This window comes from Acanthopagrus latus, chromosome 20 (genome assembly GCF_904848185.1).
Source record: "Acanthopagrus latus isolate v.2019 chromosome 20, fAcaLat1.1, whole genome shotgun sequence".
NCBI classification, from domain to species: Eukaryota; Metazoa; Chordata; class Actinopteri; order Spariformes; family Sparidae; genus Acanthopagrus; species Acanthopagrus latus.
Genome location: NC_051058.1, coordinates 3,898,052 through 3,925,847, shown reverse-complemented (window position 1 = coordinate 3,925,847; position 27,796 = coordinate 3,898,052). Strand labels below are relative to the sequence as shown.

At 41.1% G+C, this 27,796-nt stretch overlaps 1 protein-coding gene across 3 annotated transcripts; it reads left to right on the top strand.

Annotated features, from left to right (window-relative positions):
• The first annotated feature begins 188 nt into the window (after positions 1 to 188).
• tmem94 (transmembrane protein 94) lies at positions 189 to 27,271 on the top strand. Of its 3 annotated transcripts, none has more exons than XM_037080877.1 (31): positions 189 to 327; positions 5,864 to 5,983; positions 6,521 to 6,648; positions 7,372 to 7,508; positions 8,910 to 9,115; positions 9,246 to 9,397; positions 9,487 to 9,589; positions 9,713 to 9,799; positions 9,987 to 10,103; positions 10,724 to 10,780; positions 12,807 to 12,911; positions 13,443 to 13,616; positions 13,790 to 14,011; positions 14,107 to 14,419; positions 14,828 to 15,001; positions 15,118 to 15,220; positions 15,462 to 15,670; positions 15,772 to 15,953; positions 16,392 to 16,524; positions 17,001 to 17,116; positions 17,401 to 17,500; positions 17,865 to 17,973; positions 18,428 to 18,617; positions 18,709 to 18,786; positions 18,914 to 18,999; positions 19,767 to 19,848; positions 20,833 to 20,996; positions 21,143 to 21,237; positions 21,346 to 21,439; positions 22,801 to 22,971; positions 23,323 to 27,271. In XM_037080877.1, the coding sequence occupies exons 1-31, from the start codon at positions 304 to 306 to the stop codon at positions 23,393 to 23,395; spliced, it is 4,104 nt and encodes a 1,367-aa protein (XP_036936772.1). In that variant the 5' UTR covers positions 189 to 303; the 3' UTR covers positions 23,396 to 27,271. The 3 variants fall into 3 exon arrangements, with proteins under 3 accessions (XP_036936772.1, XP_036936770.1, XP_036936773.1); XM_037080875.1 differs by lacking the exon at positions 189 to 327 and adding an exon at positions 3,768 to 3,971; XM_037080878.1 differs by lacking the exons at positions 189 to 327; positions 10,724 to 10,780 and adding an exon at positions 3,768 to 3,971.
• The last annotated feature ends 525 nt before the right edge of the window (positions 27,272 to 27,796 follow it).

Here is a 27,796-nt window from a genome sequence, read left to right as displayed (position 1 = left end):
TCTCTGCTGGTCCCTGCAGGTGTGGGTGTGCCTCTTGTCACACTGGCAGAGAAGGCAGGGCAGGAGGTGTTGCCAGGTGGAGGACCAAGGCTGCACCCACCTGCCTTCTCCATCTGCCTCCGTCCAGATCTGACCCACTTGATCTGCAGCTTCCACAGGCAGTGGACTGATAGGGAACGGTCTGAAAGCCACAAGCGTGCAGCAGCATCCAGATTCGGCCATTGCAGAGCAACACTTAACAGGGCTCTGCTGGGTGGCGTTGGCTGTTTGAGGAGCAGAGCATGTTGAGTGGTTGTTGTTGCCATGGAGCAGCAGGATAAGAAGCAGGTGAGTGTGGTTGCTTAGTTCAGCACTAACCTGCGCTACCTAAATGTTCCTGAGGTTGTGATTGTTTACTGAACAGATAGGGGCCCTGGGATTGACACTGCCTTGAGGGAGTTCCTGACTATCCCTTGCATTAGATTAATGCTTTTCTTGTGGTAGTCTTCTGGGAAACAAGAACTTCATTTCTAAAAAGAGCAGATGTTTACAAAATAAGAAATCATGAGAGTAGAGATTGAACAGTTAGTCAATTTAGGTTTAGTCAATGGAAAGGAAAAAAATGTTTGGCAATTATCCTGATCAGTCAATTTAAAAAAATCAGATTATGTTTGATGATTACTCCTAAGGGAATTTTATGCTTTTCATATAGATGACAGTAGAGGCTGACAGGTAGTGGGGGGCACTCAGACAGGGCAAGAAACATGAAGAGTTAGGCAGTCTTAAACAAGCGTACAGGCAGCTTATCAAAACCACTTTTTCGGGAGGTAAAACTGACTGAGAGTGCACCTGCAAAGTGGGAAATTATCTGTCATTAGAAAACTGCATATGCATACTGCTATTGTAAAGATCTCAGCACGCTTTGAGAAAACCAGCTCATAAAACCACATCTGATGGCAGAAGTGTTTATGGCTGTTCTGAATACCCGCATTGGAAGGTCGAGGCTCTCTCTGTTTCATTCTTCATACAGCTACTTCCGTTATCTTGTGTATAAAACAAAGAGTGAGAGTGAAGTTCAAACTTCCTCGTGTCGCATCTCCACACACACCTGGGCTATTGCTGGGTTAAAGCGAGCATTGATGTTCGATAGTTTGTTTCAGTATTTTTCAGATACAGTCCCCTTGATTCCCTCATCAGAGAGAAGGCTTCAGATGCTGCAAGACTATCCAAAGAGCACTTTGTCTGAAGCCTATAGTGATGTGTAATGATTTGGCTCTACAACTAAAATCTGTAAAATCCTGCTAAGCATATGTCATGATAACAGAACAGGTTGTAATAAACCATAATTAAGTCAAATTAAATTTAGGATGCACTGATTAAAATGACATAAAAATGTAGAAAATTAGTGAACACCTAGATTTCAGCATCACTTTTAATTCACATCCTCCAATTTTTCCTTTTTCCCATTCATTGTAATTCATCATTTCCAGTCATTTCAGTTAAACCTGCCAGTAGGGTCAACAGATCAAACCTCTGTAGTTAAACATGAATGTGTAGGAGAGGCATTTCACAACTTGGCACTGCTGGATTAACACAACACACGTAGGAATGGAAAGATGGCTGTTGCTGACCTGTTGCTCAACAGAGTCAAAGGAGAGCTTTCTACCTCTTTTATCTTAGTTCCCACCTATGTGCTGTGTTCTGTTATATAACCATTAACTCATAACGGTGGAGTCAGAAGCATGTATCCATCCTCCTTCTAAAGGAGACATCAATGTCCTAGACGTCTTAGAGGTAGAGTGGACCCTTCATTCTATATGTTTTTGTTACATAACATGATCACATGATAGATATAGTAATAGCGGTGTGAAAATATTTCTTTATTTATTTATGTGATGATGGTTATATAATACAATGTGCATGCATTGGTTTATTGGCAAAATTGTAAAAAATATTACAATCATTTTATCAAAATTTGACGCTAAATCCTACTTTGAATGACTACTGCAGTCTCAAAAATATTCAACCGCTTGAATAGAATTCCTCATAAGAGCACACATTTGCAAAACAGGTGTGGATGTTGAGATAGAACACCTCAAATACCTGGATTGTTGATGGTAATGTTTCATTGCATGGTAGAGACATGGCTAAGTCAAGAGAATTAGCCAAAACGTTCAGAGAAGAGATCATTGCCTTGCACAAACAACAAAATGGCTACAAAAAGATAGCAAAGGCACTGAATGTTCCTAGACATACAACTGGAAGCATATTTCCCAAGTTTAAATTTAAAGGAACAGTGGCTACACTACCTGGAAGTGGCAGAAAGAGGAAACTATCAGCAGCTGCCACCAGAGTCTGGAGGAGGCAGGTGTCAAAAACCTCGCCTGACTGTGCGTGACCTGCAGCAAGACTTGGTGGCAGCAGACACTGAGGTTTCAGTTTAGATAGTAAGGCGCTTACTAAACACTGAAGGGCTCTATACCCAAACTCCTAAACATACATCACTACTGACCCCAATGCACAAGAAAAGTTGGCTCCAGTTTGCTCAAAACTAAATAAATAAGCCAAAGAGGCTTTGGGATTTTGTTCTGTGGAGTGATGAAGCAAAACCGGAACTTTTCGGGCCTATGGATCAGCAGTACATCTGGAGGAGGAAGAATAAAGCATGTGCTGAAAAGAACACCCTGCCTACACTGTAGCATGGTGGTGGCTCATTAATGCTCTGGGGCTGCTTCACTAACTCTGGTACTGGAAACCTGCAGTGTATAGAGGGCAAGATGGATTCAAGTATCAGGAAATCCTGATAGAAAATGTCATGCCCTCTGTGAGGAAGCTAAAGCTTGGGCGTCATTGGACTTTCCAACAGGACAATGATCCCATACCTCATACCTCAAAGTCCACCAAGGCGTGGTTTCAGAAGAAGTGCTGGAAGATAATAGAGTGGCCATTACTGTTGCCTGCCTTGCCTCTCCGGTGCGTTTCGAAAAAGGCAGTTGCAGCAAGTAAACCCAAAAATGTTGGTGAACTGAAGGACTTTGCCCATGAGGAATGGGCTTAGATTCCTCAGGAACACTGCCAGAATCTGGTGTCTGTTCGCAATTCACAGAAAATTCCTATATATTTTTTAAAAGCACTCCATACATGTTAGGAGTGGGCGACAAAATCAAATACCTCGTTGTTGATGTTGCAACAATATTCTAGGGAAGACTCCTGGTATTTAAAATAATATCAGTACAATGAGATTTCTGATAAATAATCATCACTAATGTGGATATGATGACAACACAAACCGCAGGTCTAGTTGCCATGTGATAATAAAAAGTGTATTTTTCTGAAAGTTGTTGTTGAAACAGTTGTGCTAATTAAGTATTTATAGTCATAATTTTCTTGGTGCCATCTTCTCTAGTAATTCTCTCTGTCGCTTCTCTGTATGAATCGCTCTGTCACTAAAAAAAGAATTAGCAAAGTTAGCAAGAGTAAGATAGACTAAACAGGGTTATCCAGGCCAGGTTGGCATTGTTCCTCTCATCCTCTCATTATGTCTGACCCCTCCCTTTCTCTCTGTAGTCGGGAGTTTTGTTGCTTACTGTCCCAGCCAGCTGCTGAACTGAGTTGAACTGAATGAGGCTTGGCCCATGCCAGAGAGGCAGCCAGACTTGGTGTTTTTGAATTAGTCCAGCTGGCAGTGTGAACTGACGCTGGGCTCTGTTGTCTGCAGCCCAGTGACGAGGGAAATTTGGGTGAGGTTTTGCAGCATCTCAGCTCTCTCCTGACTGTAGGCATGAAGAGGCTCTCTCTGCAGTTAGGGATTCATTCACATCATTAGAACTGTTTTCTGAAATGTAACGATTCTGGTCACGTAGCACGGCTGTCGTAAGACACTGCCCTTGTAACCCAGCAGCAGTAATAGAGATTTTAGTGAAGCAGAGCAGAGCAGGGCTGTCATGGTGCTGAAGATGAGAGAAGGATTCTGCTTCAGGAAGAAGAGCAGCGTAAGTTGTCTCTTGCTTGTTTCTGTCAGTTCGGAAGCTGAACACATTCGCCTTAGCGAAGGCTAAACAACGAGACTGTTTGTTGCTGCTTTTGTGACAGTCTGAAACACTGTAGTCAAGGTATGTCTTTTGGTGTCAGTGGTAGAGTTAAGTGTTTTTTGATATAATTTTGATTTGTCAGGGATCATCCAAGGTTAATCTAGATCCTTCCCAGGTTGTAGGCATGCTCTGCTTTACGAAAGCTGTTGAGGCTCCTTGTGTCTCTGTGTGTTTACGGCTGTCTGGAGGATTTTTGTTGGGGCTTTGTTACTCTGGGAAATGGAGAGATATTTATAGCTTGGCTGTGTGGGATGTGGAGCTTGAAAGCTGAACCCGGTGTGTATGTGTGTGTTGTCATATTTGTGTATGTCCTTCCGTTGGTGTGTGTGCAGGCCCTTGCAGACACACACGTCCTCACAGTGACATGGGGGGTGGGAAAGGTTGCTTTCCCATTAACATTAGATTATTACATTAGATATAACTGTTTCCCTCTCTCTGTTTCCCTCTGTTAGAAAAATGTTAGTTTATGTATTTTAGCATCTATTGTGTTAAAGCATGGAGTAAGCCTGCATAATAGAGATGTGACGTATACAAATTTTGTTGGTAATTATATAAGTGAAGCAAAAATGCTTGATTAATCATGCTGTCAGTTGACAGAAAATTAATTGTCAGCAATGTATTAAATGCTGAGCATTCTTTGGCTCAGTGTGGGGATTTGTTAAGCCAGATGGCTGTTTTTTTTCATTGATGTTACCTGTGTAGTTCTGGTTGCTTGGTTGGGGAGGACGTCCTTTGTTTGAGCATCATTTTACCTGTCTTGGTCAGTAACAGATTAACATGAAAATATTTGAAGTGCCTTAAATTGATATAAGAGACCTGACCCTAAGGAGAAGAGCAGGAGCCTATCTATGTCCAGGTTGTGTTTATTAAATTGATTATATCATTGGAATATATGGTTTTATACTGCTTAGCATGTAGTAGAATGTGATATAATAATAAAAAAAACTGTAGGTCATGTTGTCCTTACTGATTTCCCATCATACTTTTGTACTGGTATGATGGAATGAGTGTAATATTGTGTTCAGTGTGTTTTTAAAGGGTCTAACCTTGTGTGTGGCAGCTGGATTTGCAAGATCATGTTATCATACGGTCTTGTGAATTGATCTTGGCCGGGTTCACGCCATGCACTTGTGGCTTGAGCACAGTGGTTCTGTTAAATCAGCCTATGAACAACTGGCAGCTATGGGCGTGGTTAAGATATAATGACCAATGAGAGAAGTGACTCATTTGAAAGCAACAATTGAGGCTCCTAAAGTGGTTGGCTTACAGCACCAGTGATATCAGAGCTGGAGAGTGTATGTTATTTAAAGAAGAGTGAAGAATGGAGATCAAGGTTTTCCTGGTGGAAAAGATGCTAGTGCTATTCACGCTACCGGCTCCACTGGTCTTAGCAAACTCCTACTGTTTATCTGGTTGTTTTAAGTAAGTCTGTGATAGACAGGTTTGAAAATGCCTGCCCTTTTACAAACAGTTTTCAAGAATGAATCCCTAGATGGTTACTAATAAACCATCTCGTGCAGCAGTTTGAAAGTTCTTAAGAAGTCCTAAATTAACTAGGTGAGCCCTGCAGAAACCCTGAATCCAGACACAGCTTTCATACCAGTTCCAAAGGAATGGGTTGTGTCAGGGAATAGAACAATGATTTCCAAATGCTATGAGAATTATTGTTATAAATTACAACAAGAAATATTTTGATCAAGTCTTCAAAACATTAAGAATGCTTTTTCAAAATGCCTCTTGTCTGTGTAAAGACCCACCAGGGTGTGAAATTGTTGTTGTACGTGTTGTTGCAGGAGGAGGATGCTGTGACTCTGGGCCTGTCGACTGGCCAGGCTCTGGTGAAGCTGCGGGACCAGCTCAGCGGCCTGCTGGAGCAGCACCAAAGGGCTGCACGCAGACGAGCCTCTGCACAGGTACACATACATTTTTACAGTCACTCATAAACTTTAGTCCTCATCCTGCCCTAAAAAAACATATATTGGAAACTTAAAAGCAAAGTTAAGGATGGGAGAGTTGAGATTTGTCACCATCCTTGTCAGGACATTTGGTCCTTATAAATGTGAAAACATGCAAACATACCACACAGAAAGCTATGTGCTCCATATGGCTTTGTTCCAATCCACTTCTAGCAGGGCCGTTCCCTTATGTTTCTTTAAATCAGGCATGTCCAAGCTATTCCACAAAGGGCCGTGTGGCTGCAGGTTTTCTTTTCAACCAAGCAGCAGCACACCAGACCTAACTCATTTAATCAACTGATCTCAGTTGTCAGAAAGTTGGTCAAACTGTGTGCTGTTGACTGTCTGGAGCAAAAACCTGCAGCGACACGGCCCTTTGTGGAATAGTTTGGACATGCCCGCTTTAAATAAATCAGTCACATGTTTGATGCCTTATTACATAACACACTGGGATTTGTTTTGCTTATGCCTTGTTGTTTTTTCATGTTTTTCTAGGAACAGTGGGTAAATAGCTTTCTTTACCATGGCAACCGTCACTCCTGTCTCCATTGGCCGGGAGCTGCCCTCACTTTACTGGCTGTGCTGGGACTCCTCTGTTGCCATGGCAGCCAGCCAAAGGGCAGGTAGGTGAACACCTATGTTACTGTTTTTGCAACATCACCAAAACTGTTGCAGATATTTGTGCAGTCATTTAGGTTCATTTATGTATTTATCAAGGACAGATTTATTCCAGGTTTTTAACATAAGAAGTGTCTCATTCACTTTATGACGTGGTTTCTTTCTTCTCAGAGCTGTTGTAATATCTGTTTTCTTGTGTTTAAATGATTATCAGGAAATAGAAAACATGTTACACAAGTCCACAGTTTCTCTTCTAATTTCCAATCCAACAATTACACCACTATGGTTGTAAAATTAAAATTCTTCATGTTGAAGAATGAACTGAAACTGAAAGAACAAGCTAAGTAGGTGTCTGTGTCTCTCTTCAGTGTGTGCAATGCTGCTAAACTACTTGTCCACATAACTTTATTATTCTCATTAAAGCTAGTCTACATGTTCAAGATGAACAGAAGTGAGAAATGATAACTAATCAGCAGCTACACAAACACCAACTGTTCCTGCTCTTGCTGTCTGCCAAGACAGTCTTACACTTGCTTGCAATGTTCTCTGTTCTCCAACACCATTTGATCAAATGGGAAACTTATTAATGATTTCACTCATTTGGTTTGATTTTTATTTTTTCATTAAGCAATACACAATAATTGATAATATGTCTCTAACTGTGCTAGATCTGATCTGAGGACAGAATTCCTTGTTCTCCCTTGAATTAATCCTTTTCATCTCCACAGTTCTGGTATAGAGCTGATGAACGCTGCAGCCCTCCTTCTCCTCCTTCTGCTGAACCTGCTGCTGGTCGGACGCCAGGAGGGGCTGAAGAGGAGTGAGATGGTCCACCGCCTTAAGGGCATCATCACACAGCTCAGTGGTGAGTCAGGTTTGTTAAAAATATAGAGGATTAATGGCATTTGTACTTCCTATCAAAGATGGTCTTTGTTTCTGCTTTGCTTGAGGAATTACTCTTCCTCAAATGGTCATCTCTTTCATGTCAACAACCACAATGACCTTTGTGACATCAAACTGGAATCTTGTTTGTTAGTTGTACTGGGGATTGGCCCAAACTTCCATTAAAAGGCTAACAATCTAATTCACCTCTCATTACCATCCCAGCTCTCACTTGGGCTGGGCATTGTCACACTGCTACTGTACTTAACTAGTGCTCTGGCATATGAAATTGTGCCTAACTTTTAAATCTTTTAAATCTATTTTTTTTCCAAAATAACAACATGAGGCATTTACTTTGTAGGGATGGGTAGCATTGGGAGTTTACAGAAAGAATTACAGTACAGAACAGTACAAAAACAATTTCCTTAATTAAATCAAGCCTCATCAAATATCAAATAAAACATCTGTAAGATCCACATCAAATTGTACTCACTAATAGATACCAGCCACTCCAATATGCCAGATTTTTTTTCATCAAGATTTATGTAACAAAAAAATGTATGTAACGAAATTTTAAAGAAAGTGAGAAAAAGTTCCTGTCAACCAAAAATGAATGGGGGTCAATCGAGGTGGCCTGATCACCCGGTAGAACAGCAGAGTTTGATACCAACCAGCCCTTAGGGCTTTTATTATTTAAGCTCTCCTATCAAATCAAGGCCAAAACCCATAAAACAATATTGAAAAAAAAGATGAAAGAATGATCTGGAAAATGATTTTATCACAATATTTTGCAGCCCTACTGAAAATATAGCTTTTTACAAACTTTGAACTGATTCCCATTCAGAACCAAGTTTCCCTATGCCAGTGACCTTCTATGGTGGTCAATTTCAAGATCCAGTTCTAGACCGATGGCACTGAAATGAGTTTGAGCTTGTCTACCATTATTTGGTGAAATGATTGACAGTATAATTCAATATCTTGAGTGATGTCAGGGCCGATCAAGGGATTTTTTAAATTGAATTGCATCAACAAAATTAAGCCAGTGGCAGCTTTAACACAGCTCTGGTCACATCAGCTATCAAAAATGCAGCACTGTTCTGTGTTTAAAATCCAGAACCATTTCTTCACATATCGAAACAAGTGAATCATGAAGCAGCACAAAAAAATGCCAGCAAATAGTGCCCTTGCCAAGGTGGTTCAATCTTTATCACTGTGAAATGCTCTATCTAAAAGATTGAAAAGATTCTGACAGAACTTAGAGATGATGCATCTCACTACAGCAGTGAATATTACCTGAATGTTGTGATTGTGTTAAGGAAAGTCAGATGAGTAATTTGTGTGAGTTCCCCCACCCACACCTCACTTTCTTTGCCTGTTACTCCAGACTATCTGTCAGGGTGTGTGGGTGAAGTAAGGTGGCCTCCATCTCTGTACCCTGATCTTTACACACCCACGTCCCCATCCTGGTCCCTCCACTGGACCTACCGTGACTCCCAGTTGGTTAACCTGCCTATCAGTCTGCTAGTGGAGGGAGACATCATCGCTCTGAGACCTGGCCAAGAGGCATTCGCCTCCCTCCGAGGCATTAAGGTTAGTCTTGTGTGGATGCAGAGTACAGTGCACGTACATGCACACTTGTTACAAGATGCAAAGTAATTTAAGTGAGTAAGTCCTTGTGTCACCAGCTTAATCCAATTTTCTCTCCATTTTCTCTCCTCAGGATGATGAGCACATTGTTTTGGAGCCAGGAGATTTATTCCCCCCATTTTCCCCTCCTCCTTCCCCACGAGCCAATGAGAAGAGAGGACCCCAGAGCCCCCAACAACACCGTCTCTTCAGAGTGGTCCGGACCCCAGTACTGGACATAGTCAGGTAGGAGACTTGATAATTGAGAAAGCCAGCTTCAGCAATTGTCTATGTCACCCGTATTTGACGCTTGTTTTAAACATTTTTTTAAACAGGAACAGTTTGGAGTTGGCTCTGGCTCGCCCAATCACGGTGCTTGATAATGAGAGGTTTACAGTGCAGTCAGTTATCACCAAACTAGTCTGTCCTGTCGTGTTGGTAAGTAGTTAACATCTATTTTTCTCTGTGATTTATAGGGGATCACCCCTTCTTTTCTTAAAATAACCTGTATGTTACATGCCACTTTTGCCTTACAGGTATCTTTATGTTCTCTCCCTTTAGGTGGCGTTCCTGCTCGTGAACACAATCCGCTTTTTTTGTGATGCGCCCAGCCTCACCCCACCCTGCTACAATTTCTTTCAACTTCAGGTACAATCATTCAAAACTTAAAATGTGTCAGAAAAAGAAAGCAAAATATATTCAGTCTTTTCAGTTCTTCAGTGAGTTCAAGAAAGTCTACCAGCTGACGTTTAAATTATAGTCAGGTGAAAGTTGTGTATAAGTCAGAGCTTTCCAATATATGTTGGTAATAAACATTACACAATTGTTTTTGCAGTTGATGGGTGTTCTGCCCATCTTGCCTTTGCTCTTTCCCGTGATGTGGGTGCTGTTGAATGCCTTCGGAGAAGCCAGGGTCCTCGCTGAGTTCAGTCGTGCATCACCAGCTGGTCTGGTGAGGGATGGACACACACACACACACACACACACACACACACACACACGTACAAAACACACACAAAAAACACACAAACACATATGCATAAACATGCACACACACACAAAAGCAGTTATAACTTTGTGTGATGTGCACTGGCAGAAAGACAGCTTCAGTTACTAACATGGAGGATGTGTTCTATGTTTTAACTACTGTCTACACACACACACACACACACACACACACACACACACACACACACACACACACACACACACTTATGATTTCCAATTGTGGGCCCTGTATTAAATTGGTCACAATTCCTCCATAATTAACTCAGAATAAATGTGAGTGCTGTTTAGAGCCCCACCTGCCAAGATGATGGCCAGTCTTTGAGAAGTTTCTGAGTGTCAGTGGTGGGAGGGTTATGTTCTAGTCTTCCTTTTATTCAGCGTCTATTTGCTTAAAAATTGGCATCATCAATTTAGAAACATAGAGATACTGATGCTGATCTTAAAAGCCATATCAGTCAAACCCACACATACACACACATACACACACACACACACGCGCAGACACAGAGGAGACGCAGCGAGGGTCTCCCTCTGTGTTTTAACTAGACTCTTCTCTCGCCCCAGCTTGCTAAGTTCTCTGAGGACACTCTAAGCAGCTACACCGAAGTGGTTTCCTCCCAGGTATAACCTCTCGCTGTCTCGCTCCCCCCTCCCCTCCTCCACTCGCTTGGCTCCCAACTCCACCTGAACCCGCCTGTCTTCACTCGCTCGCTGTCCTTGCCCTTTGCAACTCCCTCTCTGGAAACCCTGTACACAGCTCGCCACCCTCTCACGCTCTTCCATTCACACTCAATCTACATTACATCTTTGATTTCTTCACTATGAAAATCTTCATGGACATGATTCAGACCACCTCTCTGATCCTCATTTTTGTTCACTACCTTTTTTTTTTTGTTGCTTTTATACGAACACTTTGCTATGCTTTCAGTTTTTTGTATTTGTCTTGCACAACATTTTATTTTCTCTCCTTTGACTCTTTGGTTTTGATCACTCTTCATCTGTGGATAATCAATCAAAACATCCTGACCGAAGTTTCTGCTCAGATGCCTCCAGTTATCTTTGACATGTTATTTCAACAGTCAATACTGTCTCTTCATGATCATTTTCTCATCTCATGGATCCAACTTCTGCCGGCACAGCCCCTCACAGATCCTGAATAAAAATCAGTCATTGTCCTCATTTGTTGCTGGGCTGTAGTCCTTCTATCAATATGAAATAAATGAGTAGATTTTTCTGGAACCATCAGTGTTTTGTCTCTGGCTTTGCCGTTGCTCCAGATGAATAATTATATGGAAGAGATGATCCTGAGAGTGATTTTCACTTGAATCTGTGCCTGACCTTCCACCTCTGCTTGTTTGCCTGCACTGCATGACTGGAAATCAGCTCCAATATGGCTTTCTGCTGTTAATTCTGTAGGGTGTTCTCACCCTGTGTCCTTCCTTATCTCCTTATCTCCTTATCTCAGATGATGATTAAAGTCTGTGTTTGGCCGATAAGTTGGTGACAGTCACTGATTGCAGTGGCTTTTATCCTTTCATATGAACGCCCTGATAGGCAAGGGAGGAAAAATATTCTCTGATCCCAAGTTTGATCTGAATTGTTTTGCAACCTGTGTTTATGACATAACAGGTGTGAAAAAGTTTTGCGAGATTAATTTTTCCAACTGTTTCATAGATGGCAAAAAAAAAAAAAAATCTTGTTTCAGTTAGGAATAAATGCCAGGTGTAAAGGATAACTTTTCTAAATTCCTTTTTTCCTCTTTGAAAACAGGTGAAAAAAGTTGCATAATATCATATCAAATTGCACATTGAACATGGGACAACACAAAAAATGTCATGTTCCGATTATCGTATCCAGCATAATTGTCATGCCCAATATTATCCTGATAATCATCAAAATATTCGTAAGTCTTTGAGATAAAAACTAGTACACTGAAATCACAGAAGCAATTCACTGTGACATTTTTTAGTATCAAAGGTAATTGCTGTCTGTTTATCCATGTTTACTCTGTAAACAGGTAATGTTGGATACAGATAATAGTTTTATCTTAAACCATCAGTAAACATGTTTCTTTAGATTAGTAGTCTTCTGCCAGAGAGCTGGAAAGTTCATTTTGGATGCTGCGTGAGAACAAGAGGAGGCAAGGAAGGGCAAGTTGTGATTGTTTGTCCCTTGCTGAACCAGTCATCATGGATTCCATCCAAAAGAATCAAAATCTGCATGGATGTGTTTTGGAGCACTCACAGAAATGCTGCAGCTTGCACTAGGCTTCACCTCCTTGCCTTGTGCCGCTAGCACTGTAGCATAGAAGCTTTGTCCTTTTTTGTCTTTATAGCCCAATCACAGAACTGATCAAGATGTCTTCTTGTTTTTGTCGCTGGTTTGAAATTTTTATGCTGCGCTGCTAACTCACTTGGCCTCTTCCTTGTTAATGGAGGGTTACTTTTTCAAATTGTCTATTTTTAAAGCTCTTTCTCTTTTTTATAGAATTGATAAAGTCATATTACTCAATCACATTTTCTATTGAATGTAATTTTGATAATTTGTGTATGTATAAACACATCTGCACCCTCTAGTATGTGTTAAAAAGCAGTTCTCTAACTTGGTGTGTGTGTTTGTGTGCGTGTGTGTGCGCTCATGTTTGTAGGAGATGCTGCGCTGTGTTTGGAGACACCTGATTGGGGTCCTAAAGGGAGAGTCTCAGACACTGTGTTATACTTCCAGCCTTTTACACACTCTGGGATCTGTCACTGTGAGTATTACAGCGCTAAATGACACGACGTACTGTCTGCTGAGTCAAATCAGATGGAGGTTGCGATTACTGACTGACTTCTTTATTAAAACTACGTGGGCTCTATCTTATGCTTGGCAAATGAAATAAAATGTCAAGTGTGTGGATCCATGAGACAACTGAACAGGCCGAGGTGTTGTCAAGTGGTGCCTGAGCCACACGACCTCCTGTCGTCCTCCTAAATCTAGGATTGTGTATTGCTTGTTAGGCCAGATAAATATGCTGTTTTAGCAGTATTAGGAACACTCTTATGATTAAGTACACTATCAAAACCTGCAAGGAAACAGCAGAAAACTTCCAATTTAGATTTTCCCCATGAACGTTCAATTTTCCTACAGGCTTGTTTGTAACCACAACCAAACCAGTAACCACATACAACTAACCCAGACTGAAGTCCTCAAGATTACAGTGAAATTAAAAACAGAAACATCCGTCTCCAGACTTGTTGGTCCATTTATGCTTGTGAATTGCTAATGTTTTGTGTGTATGCAGGTGCTGTGTTGTGTGGACAAGCAGGGTATTCTGTCGTGGCCTAATCCCAGTCCAGAGACAGTCCTGTTCTTCAGTGGAAGGGTGGAGCCACCTCACAACAGTCAGGATGATCTCAGAGACGACTTGTCCGTCAATTCCTACTGCCGAATGGAAGCAGATGATGACAGGGATGAGGTATTTATGGGTTTTGTCAGGCTGTAAGGATTGTCAGTTTAGTTTTTTAACAGTAGAATGAAGTTGTGGTATGTGGTCTGTTTTATTGAGTGGAAACTTCTTGGAGCTAACTGAAATTCAGGAATTGATCACCTGCTCATGCGTAGTCCTGACTCGTTGTGACCACTGCACAGGCCCAGGAAGCAGAGGCTCTGCTCTGTCTGCCAGCAGAGTCCTCCACCCAGTTGGGGGAGGGACCTGAGCCCAGCGAGACATCACATGACACTGCTCTCTCAACTGACAATCTCCGGCTTCTGCGCTCGTGCCAGTCTTCACATACACGCATCAAACACCACTCTGGGTCCAACGTGAGCTTCAGCCATGACACTGAGGGAGGCGAAGACGATCAGGGCCAGGTAAAACTGGATCTTGAACTCACATTTGTGTTGCGTTTACGAAGGCAGAGGTTTGATTTAACTTGACAATTTCTGCTGTGTGGTGATGTGTCCAGGACTTTGCGTTGGGCTGCCCGGAGGCTGAGGCCGATGACTTTGTGTGTGACTACCACCTGGAGATGCTGAGCCTGTCACAGGACCAGCAGAACCCAGCCAGCATCCAGTTTGATGACCTTTCCTGGCAGTGCCACCTGCCCTCCCTCAAGCCACTTGGCCTCAACATTATGCTGAACCTCTGCAATGCCAGTGTCACCCAGCAGCTCTGTCGCTTCTCAGACCACCTGTCCAACCTGGCTCTCCAGGAGAGCCACGGTACTGTACTGCCCGTCTACGTCCCCTGGGGGCTCTGCGAGCTCTCCAGGCTGATAGGTGAGAATGTAATAATGCTTTTTTTTTTTTTTTTTAGAGCTGCTTTTACATCTAAATAATTCAAAGAAAACTTATACAATTGCCCCTCAGCTTGGCCTTTTTGTTGGGTCGTTTGAGGACACAGCAGTTAGACAGATCGTAGTCAGATGGACTGGCACTGTGATGTCAGCCTGGAAGTTTTCTTCAGAGGGAAAACCTGATCTGACTGTCATCCCACACAGCATGAATTATGGATTAAGTTTTACCCCAGAAGGCCTTTCATAGATAAAATATCTGAGCACTCTGAGCAAAGATCTGGTTTTGATGATAAAGTAAGGCCACAAGCTGTTGTGTTACTTGAGACTTTAATCAAACACAGCTTCTGGATTGATGTTAGACACTTGACTCTTTTATATGTGTGTGTGTCAGGGTTCACTCCTGGTGCAAGGGAGCTATTTAAACAGGAGAACCACTTGGCTCTGTACCAGCTGCCATCTGGAGAGAAGACCAAGGAGTTCACCTCCCGCCGCCTTCATTACTTCACCAAACGGCAGCCTCCCATCTCCCACCTTATTTCCCTGTTTGTACGAGACTCTTCCTCCAGTGAGTCCACACACACTTCAGTTAAATAGAATCAGCTAGCTGTCCCTTTCTCTTTGTGTTTTATGTAATAATGTTACTAACTGTGTCTGTCTTGACCTCTGAACGTTCTGTTGTAGATAACGTCCAGATGCTGTCGCATGGCTCAGCTGACCTAATCCTGGAGGCCTGCACTGACTTCTGGGATGGAACAGATATCTATCCCCTCTCAGGCTCTGACAGGTGCAACATCAGTATTTACTTTCAGGGCATATAATCTATATTTTTAGTGGTCTTTCCATTTGTTACTCTTATTTTCTTTGTTGATGAAGGTTTTCAGTCATCCAGGCTATGGTAATTCTAAGTGTTGTATTGTAGCTAACTGGATATATTTCATTTTCTTAAAGATGTTTCACCTCTCATCCGAAAGGATTCTTCAGTTCTGACTAACTTGTGTTTTTGTTCCACCTTTCTCCTGTTACAGAAAGAAGGTTCTGGATTTCTACCAGCGTGCCTGTCTTTCAGGTTACTGCTCAGCATTTGCCTACAAGCCCATGCAAGTGTCGCTGTCAGACCAACTGAATGGGAAGTGTGTGGAGCTGACCCCTGGTCCCTGCCTGTTCTTCGGAGTGGAGCTGCCCTCCACCACCCCCATCAAACACAGCTCCTGCAGGAACAGCTGGAGCTCCGATGGTACCATTTTAACGGATACCACAATGATAATAATGATGATGTAATAATGACTGTTCTTATTACTCTTTTCCTTTCATTGTCTTACCTCATTATGTCTCCAGAGGGTATAGGTGAGGGTGTGGAGCGAGAGGACTGTGTTCAAGCCCTCAGTGGGCAGATCTTTATGGGCATGGTGTCTTCCCAGTACCAGGCGAGGCTGGACACAGTTCGACTAATAGATGCCCTGGTCACAGCTTGTATCCGGTTTGTTTATTTTTCAATGGAGGATGAGCTCCGCAGCAAGGTGAACACACGCACGCTCACGCTCATATATAAACATTTGACAGTATCTAGTTGGTTATCTTGGCCTTATCTGCGCTTAGGATAGGATACTTTTACAAATTCACCAAAACAGGTTTAGGTTTACAGGACATTCTGTCACTCTCACTCAAAAATGAAGTTTTCTGTTACTGGACAAGAAATCCAGCTGATGATGAATTGCAGTAAATTAAACTTTATTTAAGATGTTTTAAGCTGTTTTATATAAGCTGTTATTGGGGCTGGCGGTGTGTCTGTAAATTTGATGATAATCATGCTAAGAAGAATACAACAATTATTTCTTGAAAAATTAAGATGTTTATGTTGTTTGAGAAATCCATACAACATGTCAAAGGTAGTATATACAGCACACCAGAAAGTTGTGTGTACTTGTTTATGGGACTGTTGTGTGTCATGTCTCTAGGTTTTTGCAGAGAAGATGGGTTTAGAGACAGGCTGGAACTGTCACATCTCATTGACTCCAAATGGGGACAGTCCTTGTGATGGAGCTCCATCCAGCCCCACTCAGGGCTCCTTGCATGAAGACCTGAACCAAGGTACCAAAGCTGAGTTTGTACCAGCTGAAGTTAACATTAATTTTGTGTATGTCCATTTACAATGAGTTTGAAAGAAGTGAGTTCACTAGACTTCTGTAGCTTGTAGCTCTTCATCTCTGATTGAGGCTAGAGGTTCTAGGCTGCCATTTCTAGCATAACACACTTGAATATCAGGCCCAACTGTCACTGGTCAAGTTGCATTGTGGGTAGCATAGGCGCCAGGTTTTGATAGAACATCTGTGGTCCTCCCACATCAATTTGAGTTTGTTCAGACTTCCTGTTCAGCTGTGTTTCTCAAATTCAGATGGATGTCAAATACATGTTCCTGAAAGCTACCCTCAACAGTTGTGAATCTTAATGCAAGTTCAAGTCATGGAGAGTGATCCAAAAGTGTGCAAATACAAATATTTCCCAATCAACTCAAAATGTCCTGAAACATCTCTAACGTAGGACAGCTCTCCTCACATGTTACACAGATTCTCGAGATGAAGCAGAAGGTCCACTGCTGCCAGAAGAGGAAGGCCACTCTGACCTGGCAAGTTTCCATCCCACAGACAGCGATGTGCCCAGCTTCCTGGAGGACTGCAACCGGGTAACAATACCTTTATTAAAAACATAGTTTTCCCTGCTATGGAGGAAATATCGGTCATCTGTTTTACATTCACCCATACAACAGAGACTGATCTCTCTGTCTGTTGCTTCTGTACCAGCTGTTGTGTTGCTTTTGACTTTCAGTTAAATTTAGTTTGATGTCTCTTAAATTTTGTTACTGTGTCTGTGCATTCTATTCAAGGGGGATTATTTGTATGAAATGCTCATCTAAACATCTAATGTCTAAACATGTTATTTGTTTTTTCTGTCTGTGCTCTCTCTCAGGCCAAGCTACCTCGTGGTATCCACCAGGTTCGTCCTCACTTGAAGAACATTGATAATGTGCCTCTTTTGGTGCCACTCTTCACTGACTGCACCCCTGACAGTGAGTCTTCCCTTTGTTTTTTCAAGTCCTTGTGTGTGTGCACATGTCACACTCCTTCTTTTTGTTTTTACAAAAGCAACAAAACCCTACATGCTGGAGAGAAACAAGTGTCAAAAATAGAAAATTAGATTCTGCACTAGGTAATTGCTCCTGTGAATACTGATAATCTCCGGTGCAGTGACTTTTTTCCCCACTGTCTCCATCTGATCCTCAGCAGCGAAGTATGACTTCAGAAAAAAATCATGATTAACGACCAATGAGATCCATTCAATGCACAGAAACGATGATCTGACTCACTGTCTCTGACTACTGTAGATGTGTTCATTGTTTGCTTGTGAGTAATACTGACGTGTCATCTTCACAGCCATGTGTGAAATGATGAAGATCATGCAGGAGAACAGGGAGGTTACATGCTGTCTGGGAAGCTCTGCCAATTTCCGCAACAGCCGCCTGTTTCTACAGAGTGATGTCAGGTAAGAACGCATTAGTATAGTCCTTCACTAATTGTTGATTGTCATTTTTATAGCCAAATATGAACGAGTTGGAAAAGACTCTATATTAATGTCTAACTCTGGAATCTGCATTTTTTGTGACAATTACTTGAACTTGCCTTGACCTAACCTGCAAAATGCCACCAAGTCGTGTTATCATCATGAAATACCCTAATCTTTTCAAAGAAGAACTTGAAAATGTAACTGACAGTTGTCAAGGCATACAACCAACAATCTGTAGTTCTTTCAAATCAATATGCAATAGTATAACTAGTCTGGAAAAAAGAGAATGCTTAAATAGAAAATGAAATCAAAAAGCAAATTTAGATATTCACAATATCCTGAATAATCAAACAGATTGCTTCATATTCTCCATATTAGAGTATAATCATTCTGATTGGCCAATTTATAAATTTCTAACTTCCCTCCTCCACAGCATTGCTCTGGACCCTTTGTACCCATCTCAGTGTTCATGGGAGACATTCGGCTATGCCACTGGAGGAGGATTTAACGGAGAAGCTGAGGGTCTGTCTCCACTGAGGCTCTCCGGACAGCTCAACAGTCTGGGCTGCTCTGTCACCTTCCACCAAGGAGAGAGTGTTAGCATGGTCAAGCTCATAGAGCAGGTTAGACACACTGGCACTCAGACACACTCTGTAAGTCAGAGGTGGATGTCACATTTCTGAACGAATCTGCCTTTGGGTGAATCTGTTCCAGGCACGACACACAACCTACGGCATCCGCAAGTGCTTTCTTTTCCTGCTGCAGTGTCAGCTAAGTCTGGTCATCATCCAGGTGAGAGGAGAGAATTCACAGCCTCACAACATATGGATGTTTACTCTGCACTAGGCTTGATTTCTATTATGTTCACTTAGACACTGATATTGAATAGATTTCAAAGTGCTCTGTTATTTGTGTCTAGTTCTTAGCCTGTCTTGCTCAGCTTCCTCCTCCTATGAACACCACGGACATCCTCTGGCTGTCCTGCTTCAGCTGCCCACTGCTAAGGTACACACACACACACGCACACACACACATACATACATATTAAATCACTCTGAAGTAGTAATGTACAGTGTTCTGCAAGTTACTTTAAAAATGCAATTACTAGTTACCTTCATTTTGAAGTAAGGTGTTACATTACAATATTACTGTGTGTGTAGAGTAATAATAAATTACTAATTATGCTACTTTTAGATATTTTCAACAAAATGCCCAAATGACCTATATAGAACAATTAAATAGCCTGGATCCTTTTTTTAAGAAAACAATTGGCCTTGGACACAGGGATGAGCAGTCACACAAAGGACCAAAGCCTGATATAGTATGAGATAAGAATAAATATTTTTAATTGTGGGCTTATTCATATGAAACACATCGGACCTATATCTTCTATAATGTAGTCTATAATTACAAAACTAGACAAAATCTCTATTTTCAGCCAGACTGAGCAAAAAACTTTTAGGCTCGGCTTTATTAAACACACCCATAGCTTACATTAATATGGTCATATCGGTGTAGATGGATTTAAAAATAAACAAGATAACTGCGTCACTGCGATTGGTAATGTGGATTGTAATGCATTACATGACAACTGTGGCAATATATACTGAAATATTAGTAACACGTTATATCACTCCATAACTGCTTAAAGAAATACATGTATATTACTATAACACATTGCTTTTGATTGTTTTTTATGAGTGTTTTGTAACACTGGTAATGTGGTATTGTGACTGTGCCATTCTAAGGGTCTCTTTGTGTTGTGTTGACAGTGTGTCACTTTTGGGGAAGCCACCTGATAATTCAGTGATGACAGTTGCCACTGGGAAGAACCTAGATGCAATTCCAAGGAAGGTAGGATGAGATATTAGTCACATCTGTCCATTTACTGCTGATCTATTGGTTTTAGTTACTGGATTACTGCAGTGCAAAGCTGAGAAACACCTCTTGGATATAATGCAGTACACCACTCCACCATCATCCACCAAGGAACAGTTCAGCCAGAAATGAAAATTCAGTCATTATATACTCATCCCATGCAGATGGAAAGTCCTGTAGTTTTGTGGTCTACAAAACGTATCTGGGGAAAAATAAAAGCCAACATAGGCTCCATACACTGCAGCTTCTAGCTTCCTGAAGCCCCAAGGTCAGAAAAATGATATGAAAAAGAGCATCCCACTCAGATCCTGCCTGATATTGTTGACCGTGTCTGTATAGTGTTTTTCAGAAGGGCGCTCGTAATTTTGTCTCCTATGCATCATGTCACGCACCTACATCCTGCTTGCTCTAAAAATAGACATATAGTAAACCGCAAAATGCAGCGTGTTTTCTCTTTGCACACAAGCATCAGCAAGCTTGGAGGATGATATATGGCTGCCATATTCTTCTATAGTCACATAGTGATTATGGTCAGCATTGTCTGGAAAGAGAAAAATATGAAATATCAAAAAAATGCGAAAATACACCAGAGTGTCTATGACATTGCCATCGCCAAAAGCAGGAAAAGCAAAGGTGTTAATAATAACATTAATGATGGTTGCACACTATTAAGGTGTGCAGGGCTCCCTGGCTTTTCTTACTGCATCATCTAATAGAACAGAGCCAAAATGTATGTTACGAATAACATCTGTCCCTTTTCTGCTTCAACAAGCCAAAATATCTATTTTCTGTCTGCTGGGAAACATGTCTGCTTTGGTGCTTTGCAATTACAGTAATATTACAGTACTCAGTGTAAAGTGCAGCTGACAAATGCAAAATGGTGGTTAATGAGTGAGAAAACAGATCTAATGGCTATAATTCAATGAGTCTGACTCTCATGTTGTCTTCTTCTCTGAGTAGACCCAGAACTACTTCCTTGGCTGTTTCCTGTTGAAGTTTGGCCTGACAGTGTGTGCCTACCTGTTGGCCTTTGGGTTCACCCTGCAGGAGATCTGCCTCAGAAGCAGCAACCTCACCTTAGCTGACAACACCAATGTCTCCTGCACTCATATTCTCACAGCCAGGTAAGAGAAGCACTGCCATAATGCTGCCAGTTGTTCCATTTATAGGCTTCTTTGTTGACAGTATCACATCTGATGGAGAATGCGTGGTGCAAAAAATACTTATTTTCTTAATCTGTGTGATGAATTGTTTTTCTGTGTGACTGCAGCTCCTTAGAAAAAGCTCCTCAGTGGTTTAATGAGCTGTCAAACAGCCTGCTGCTGACTCAGAAGGTCATGGCAGGATTCCTCGCCTTACACACTGGTAAGAATTCACACAAAACACAAACGCATAAATGCTCAAACACACTCATGTTTGTATTCAATATTCAAATCCCTTTCTTCTGTTTGTCATCGTTAATCTCTTTCTTAGTGGTGATCTCCCTAAGCTACGTCCACCGCTCTCAGCCTCTGTGGAGAAAGAGTCCCTTCAGCAATACGTGGTGGTGTCTTACTGTACCTGTGGTGTAAGTGATCATCTCCTCCAGAAACCGCTGTTGAAGTTAACCCAGTCACATTCAGATACTATACAAACTGTGACAATTTCTTGCTTAAACACCACTTTCACATTTCTAGTTGACTTAGGGAGCTTAAACAATGTCAGATTTCATTTGTTGAGAGCAACACCACAACACTTGACACTACACAGGTGGATCATTTGTGATCTGACCATATCATATTTTAATTAACTTCCCCACAGTAACTGTAACTCCATTCTTTCACTCACTTGTTATAGAGAGGGCTACGGCATACCTCTCAAACTAGAGTAATCCAAGATAGCTTTATTTCATACCGTCCTGTTACTGAATTATGTACTGTTGTGTTCTGGAGCAGTGGTTGTAGTGTCCTGGCATATTTTAGTCTTCATGTGGTACCTCTTAAACCTTTGAACCATATTTTAAGCCATGTGCTTAAGCTCCATTACTGCCAGAGTTCGGCTTGGGCTGCATTCTTCTGTCAGAACCTGATTGAGTCTGAGAGAGTGGCAACCAAGTCCGACTAGAATTCGACAGGAGCTATGTTGAAAGCATTGACTGAATAAAATAGATACTTTTGAAAAGTGAAACCAACATGGAAGTACCTTCATTCAGTATAATGGCACAGAATGCAGTGTAAGGGGTGATTCCACTGGTTTCAAAAAGAAGTCTGATTGTATGTAAGCTAATGAGAAAATGACCCTACTTTTCATTTTAGTAACTTATGGTCCCATAAAGAGTAAATAAATTATAAAGAAATGTTTTCATGACTGCCCTGTGATTGACAGGTCGCCACCACTGCGACCGTCAGTCATGACAGAGGTATAGCTGTGCATATGCTCAGCAGCTCCCCTCTCTTCTCCAAAAATGGGCACTTCATGGCTCCAAAACCCAAGATGGGAACAGCTTGTAATACCAAAGTTGAGTCCACAGATGGGTTTACTCTTGGCTGAAAGCTCTTAATGCAAAACTAAATTTTGCAGCCTCCTTGCAGTAAGCTTTGTTGATGTAGTGAGGATGCTGACATAACGAATCCAACAAAAACTTGGATCTGGCTCAACTTTTTCTGCAACTCGGTGTGATATCAAACCTTGTGTTTGCCAAGCAAATATGTGCAAGTTGACATTCCCTCTAGATAACTTTGTAACATGAACTGCATCATTCTTCTGATCGCGTCACAGGCCTCGATACTGAGGATAAAATCATTGCCACCTTGGTAACTTTGGAGATTTTTTTTTACAGCTGCTATTATTTGGTGACATGTTGCTTATGCAGTAAAATCAAATAGGCTTTTGAGCCTGTCTGTATACATTTCTTATTACGTAATTGACCCCTCACTCTCTTCTCTTCAGTCTGCTCAGCCAGATTGTTCAGGCCACAGTGGATTACCAGTTATGGCGTCACCAGGGCAGCCTCCTGTCCTTTAACCTTGGTGACATACCCCTGCTAGCATGGCTGCTGGTCTCTCTGTCCCCACTGCTGGTGGTGGTGGTCAACGAAGTGGTGAAGCTACATGAGATACGGTATGAAGACAGACACAGGAGGAACTAAAACCACCAAGAAAGCAGCTCTAGATTGATGCATATTGATGGAAAGAGGAATATTGCAAATAGGTTGAACCCACTGTCTCAAGCGAGATTCTTAGCCAACAGCTGTCAGAAAGAAACAGGAAAAGATGACGTCACAGATCTAGTTATCTGGAAAAGCAGCTTGGACCAGTGTGGATTACTGAGGATTATTTAGTGATCACATCAATCTTTTATTTTCCCTCATTTTATGCAGAACAGGGATGTGTTTTGACGCTGGAAAAATGTAGCAGAATGTGTCCTTGTCTTAATTACAAGTTTTGATTTTATCTCTTCTGTCCATTTCAGGGTGAGAGTTCGCTACCAGAAGAGACAGAAGCTGCAGTTTGAAACAAAGCTGGGGATGAACTCTCCATTCTGATGTGTTCTGTCTGAGGACATTTGTGTTATGGCAGTACTGGGAACCAGTCAGACAGTCCTGGAAACCAGGGAAAGGCAGGGTGCAAACACTGTAGAACTCTCCATGAACACTTCAGCCTGACCGTACGGCCACCATCAGGTGGAGCAGATATCAACCAAATATCACGGTGGGGGTTTATGACACAGATGTTTAAGCTCCTAGGTCTGTTTTCTTCAGACAGTTGATATTGGTTATCTGAAGTGCAGGAAACTGAAAAATTCCAAAGCATTCATTTTCATTTAATAGAAAAGAGCCAAAAATAGGCAACTATTTATTATCTGGTTTTAGTTTTAAAGGCATGAGGAATGTTTTCTGAAGGGGTTTATGGTTACACACTGTCACTTCTGTTTTCCATCTTTGGGAGACTTGTGCATGGTCGCTTTCATCTCCAGGAATGCTCCAGGTCCCAAACAATCCACTAAAAGCTGCTTCACTTTTAAAGGATGTTTTTATGAAGTTCATTTTGAAGTCTTATCATTACACCAGCCCAGCCTTCATTCAAATAAACATAATAGTAGTGTGAGAGAAAACACAAGGTGGTCTGTAACCATGGAGTCCCAAGAGTTCAATAATACATACATAAATAAATGACTGAATCAATAAATGGATGAATAAATAAATATAGGCAAATAATTATTACATTGATAATAACACCCCCCTCCCATAATGCCACACTGAATGATTGTTGTGTTGTGACCGCTTTCTCCCCTTTCAGCCAATTACAGGCCTTTCTTCGTTTTAAGATAAAAACCTAGATGAAGTCGCTGCAGCATTCTGGTCAGTTTGGATTTTGGCGTTTGTTAACCCAATCAAAGGCAGAATGGAGGCGGGTAGATGCAGAAATGTAGCGTGGAAAAGTATAACGCAGTTGCCAGATGTAGCCAGTTAGCTCCTGTCAACAAGAGCAACAAAAATGTCAGAAACAATTCAGAATGATTTTTTTCTAGCTGCTGGTGTAATTAGAATGTGTACATAGACACTGAAGGCTGCTCATACCTACTTACCTGTATTTATTACTCAGCATCAAGCTGAAAAAACAGGTTAGCAGCAGCTAATGTTTGTTATTTATTTGTAACACTGTCTCTCAACTCTAATGCTGACTAACAGTCAAAGCTCACAAGCCAGCCTAGCTCGTTAGCCAGGTTAGTAGGTAGCATTTAGTCTGTGTACTGTGTTTCTCTACAGCAGCAGCAGCTTGTTGGTTGAATCAGAATTATTTGACATTGCTGTTTCTCTAGCTAACAAGAGCTAACTAGCTAGATTTGGTAGTTGCAGTTGTTGAGCTTTCAGGGGTACGTGAATGATGGGAGGGTGGGGTGAACGCCACAGTCATGAAAAGGGGCATCGAGAAATACACGTTTTGAAATATTTTATTGGTTGGGAGAAAATGAATGAAATATAGATATTGATGAGTAAAACCAACTTTTGACTAATAATTTCTGTATTGGTGTAAAAATGATTACAAATGAAACTCTTAATATCATGATACAAATCTTAAATTCCTACAATTATTGACTTTTAAATGGCTTTTATTTTTGTTTGATATTGGACACTTTGGGGCTCCATGTGTAACAAGATTTTTGGTCATTGCTTCATTTACAGAATATAGTGGAACACTACCTCTGAAAAAATGTGACAAAGAAGCTTGTGCAAGCTTTCTTTTTGAGCAGTTTCTGTTGTTGAGCCATTGAGCCACATTTTAATCTTCACTGTGCAAGACAGAGTTCTCTATTATTTTGTAGTATTTTGCAACAAATGTTCTTTGAGTGTTACTCAATTCCCGAGGGAAGCCGAGGTCAGACCTGCTCTAACACAAAAAGGAATGAAAATTATTGATTGAATTGGATCAGTCCCAGTTTTTACACATATTTACATTTAGATATACACTGTATTCCCAGTTAACCAACTGAAGAATTTGCCAGCATGCTATTTTTGAATCCACGCATCTGGATGTGCAGTGATCTTAGCAAGTCCCTCCCTAAGTGATGGATTTACTGAAAATAATACAATGTTTACTCTGGTGTGCTGACATACCAGAGTCTTCTGAAAGGTGCTTCATATCATTCAGTTGCCTTCCTCCTCAGCCTGTCTGCCTGTTTCAGCTCTCAACACCTCGACAGACAGGCGCTCAGGATACTGTTTAGTTTGAAAGTGTAGAAAATGAATACTTAAGTAGATTTCATCTGCAAAATGGTAACAGTTACCCCGGATTTCATATTTGATCTGCTGACCAGCATGTTCCAGAGAACTTTGAGTGTCCCAGTTTGTTTGTTGTCACACAGTTAATGTGCAGCATCAGCAGCAGACGTTTGTATCACTGATGTGCTTTTTCAATCAAACCAGCTATCTGTGTGGTGCTGTCATCTATGTGGATGGACATGATTTTCATATTGCTACTTTAAGAAGGATGAGGATGACATTTACTGGTAATACATTCTGAACTAAACACCATGCTTTTATTCCACGCCTAAAAATTGTCTTCACACAAACACTAAACAATCATTCGGCTGCATTAACTGTCATTATGAGCTGTACCGCCCAATTCAGGAATATATTTCCTTTTATTGTTTATTTGGGAATCAGTCATAAGTTGTATTCCAGTTTTAAATCTTTTTCCTCTGAAAGAAATAATGGTGATAGAGGATTTTATCCATAGAACCTACCAATATTCTGAACAGATTTGCAGTCACACAGATAGATTCAAAGTTATTTTAAAAACTGAACATTCAAAGATCTGTTTGTAATCCAGCGTTGATTATTGTCCACTTGTAGTGTTAATGTAAAGAGATGGCAAACATGGCATCTGGGGTTTAACTCCACTCTGTAGTCATTGAGGACACTGACGTCATGGTCTCTTTCAATATGGAGGTTTATTTTACAGGCTGATTACAGAATCAGTATATTTGAATTTGCCTTCTTTTAACTAAACTAAATGCCCATATAATTCAACATGATTCCATCAGATTTGTGTTTCTGGTAGCATGGAAAGTGTTTTAATCTGAATGCTATTTGCAGAACAGTTTTTACAGACAATCTAAATATACGGTTAACTGAATGGATAAAATAAGAAAACAAATCAAGTAATTAAAACATTCAGCAGACTTTTATTTTTGATGGGGGTGGGGGACTTTGACCCATGACCTCAGTATCTTTAATGTCTTGGTTACAGCCCTGTTTAACCTGTGCTCGCTTTCATAGTTGTGCCTGTATGAGTTCACAGCTACAAATGCTCTTCAAGTTCCACTTTTCATTTAGGGGTGTGTGTGAAAAGCTACAAGTGAAGAAAAGCAAAAGCACAATGATGTTCTCTGGCTGTGCGGCACTAAAGCACTCGTGCTCACTTCTTCTGGATGGACAAGTCGGCATGAAACTGCTGAAGATGGTTTTAAGATATTACAATGCAAAAAAAAATGTAGGATTTTATTTTTAGTTGGCCCTGTTTTATTTCATGACAAACATATGGACTATGCTGCATGAATAAGATCCAGTGAATGCTCTGTCTTGATCAATGTACATTATCTATAGTTCTACTGTTAAGTTCACAACACAGACAGACTCAGTCAAGCATGGACTTCATACTGTATGTCATCAGGCCTCTGGTGCAAACTGCAGAGTTGATGCTTGGCGTTTTGATAATATTGCCACACACGTGCTTAGAGCTGAAGCCTCTGCCAGTTGATTTGTAGGGTCGGGTGGGTGGTGATGGACTGTGATATAGCTGTTCACAAGATACATAAATGTATATTTTGTATTTTTTAAAGCGTCTATGTTATGGACTTTTGACAGATTTGTTTGTTTATTGATTATGTCATGTTAATAAATATGCTGTTTTATTTATGAGATTGTTGCGTTGAAATATTGTTGCACTCAAAGATTCAATACAGTAAAGCCTCTAAATGATATAGCGCAAGAAACTGGACTTATTTCAGTTTCTGTGAAAAGAATCTTTCATTGAAGAGGCTTCTTCAGTTCCGATACAATATAGTATACTCATTCAAGCATATGAACTCCGGACAATATCCAGAGAGTCAGATCAGGATATTTTGGCCACATTCGCTTGTTCATGAATGCAGCACACAACAGCAGGTTGTCCATGTCAGATGTGTTTAGACACATTGGAAATACTCTGTGTGGTTTGGGCGAGGGGGTGACGCAGGGGTAGGAGCTTATGACTTCTCAGTAACGATGATGCATCGATATCAATACTATATGTATTTGGATGTATGCACAATATAAACAAATAAGCAGAAAATAATATAGATGCCTCTGGTTGTCCGCCCTGGAAGATTATTATCTGGCTGATATTCAGCATTTTCCAATTACTGGTCCCTTTAACTTTACTGTCAGATTGCAGACAAAATA

What these genes read in the sequence shown, in the direction of transcription:
- tmem94 (XM_037080875.1), top strand. Translation starts at nt 3,924, where the DNA reads ATGGTGCTGAAGATGAGAGAAGGATTCTGCTTCAGGAAGAAGAGCAGC. An exon ending in CCAGTACTGGACATAGTCAG is followed by an intron (nt 9,398 to 9,486) that starts GTAGGAGACTTG and finishes TTTTTTAAACAG; the next exon opens with GAACAGTTTGGAGTTGGCTC. An exon ending in TGTCTTACTGTACCTGTGGT is followed by an intron (nt 21,440 to 22,800) that starts GTAAGTGATCAT and finishes TCTTCTCTTCAG; the next exon opens with TCTGCTCAGCCAGATTGTTC.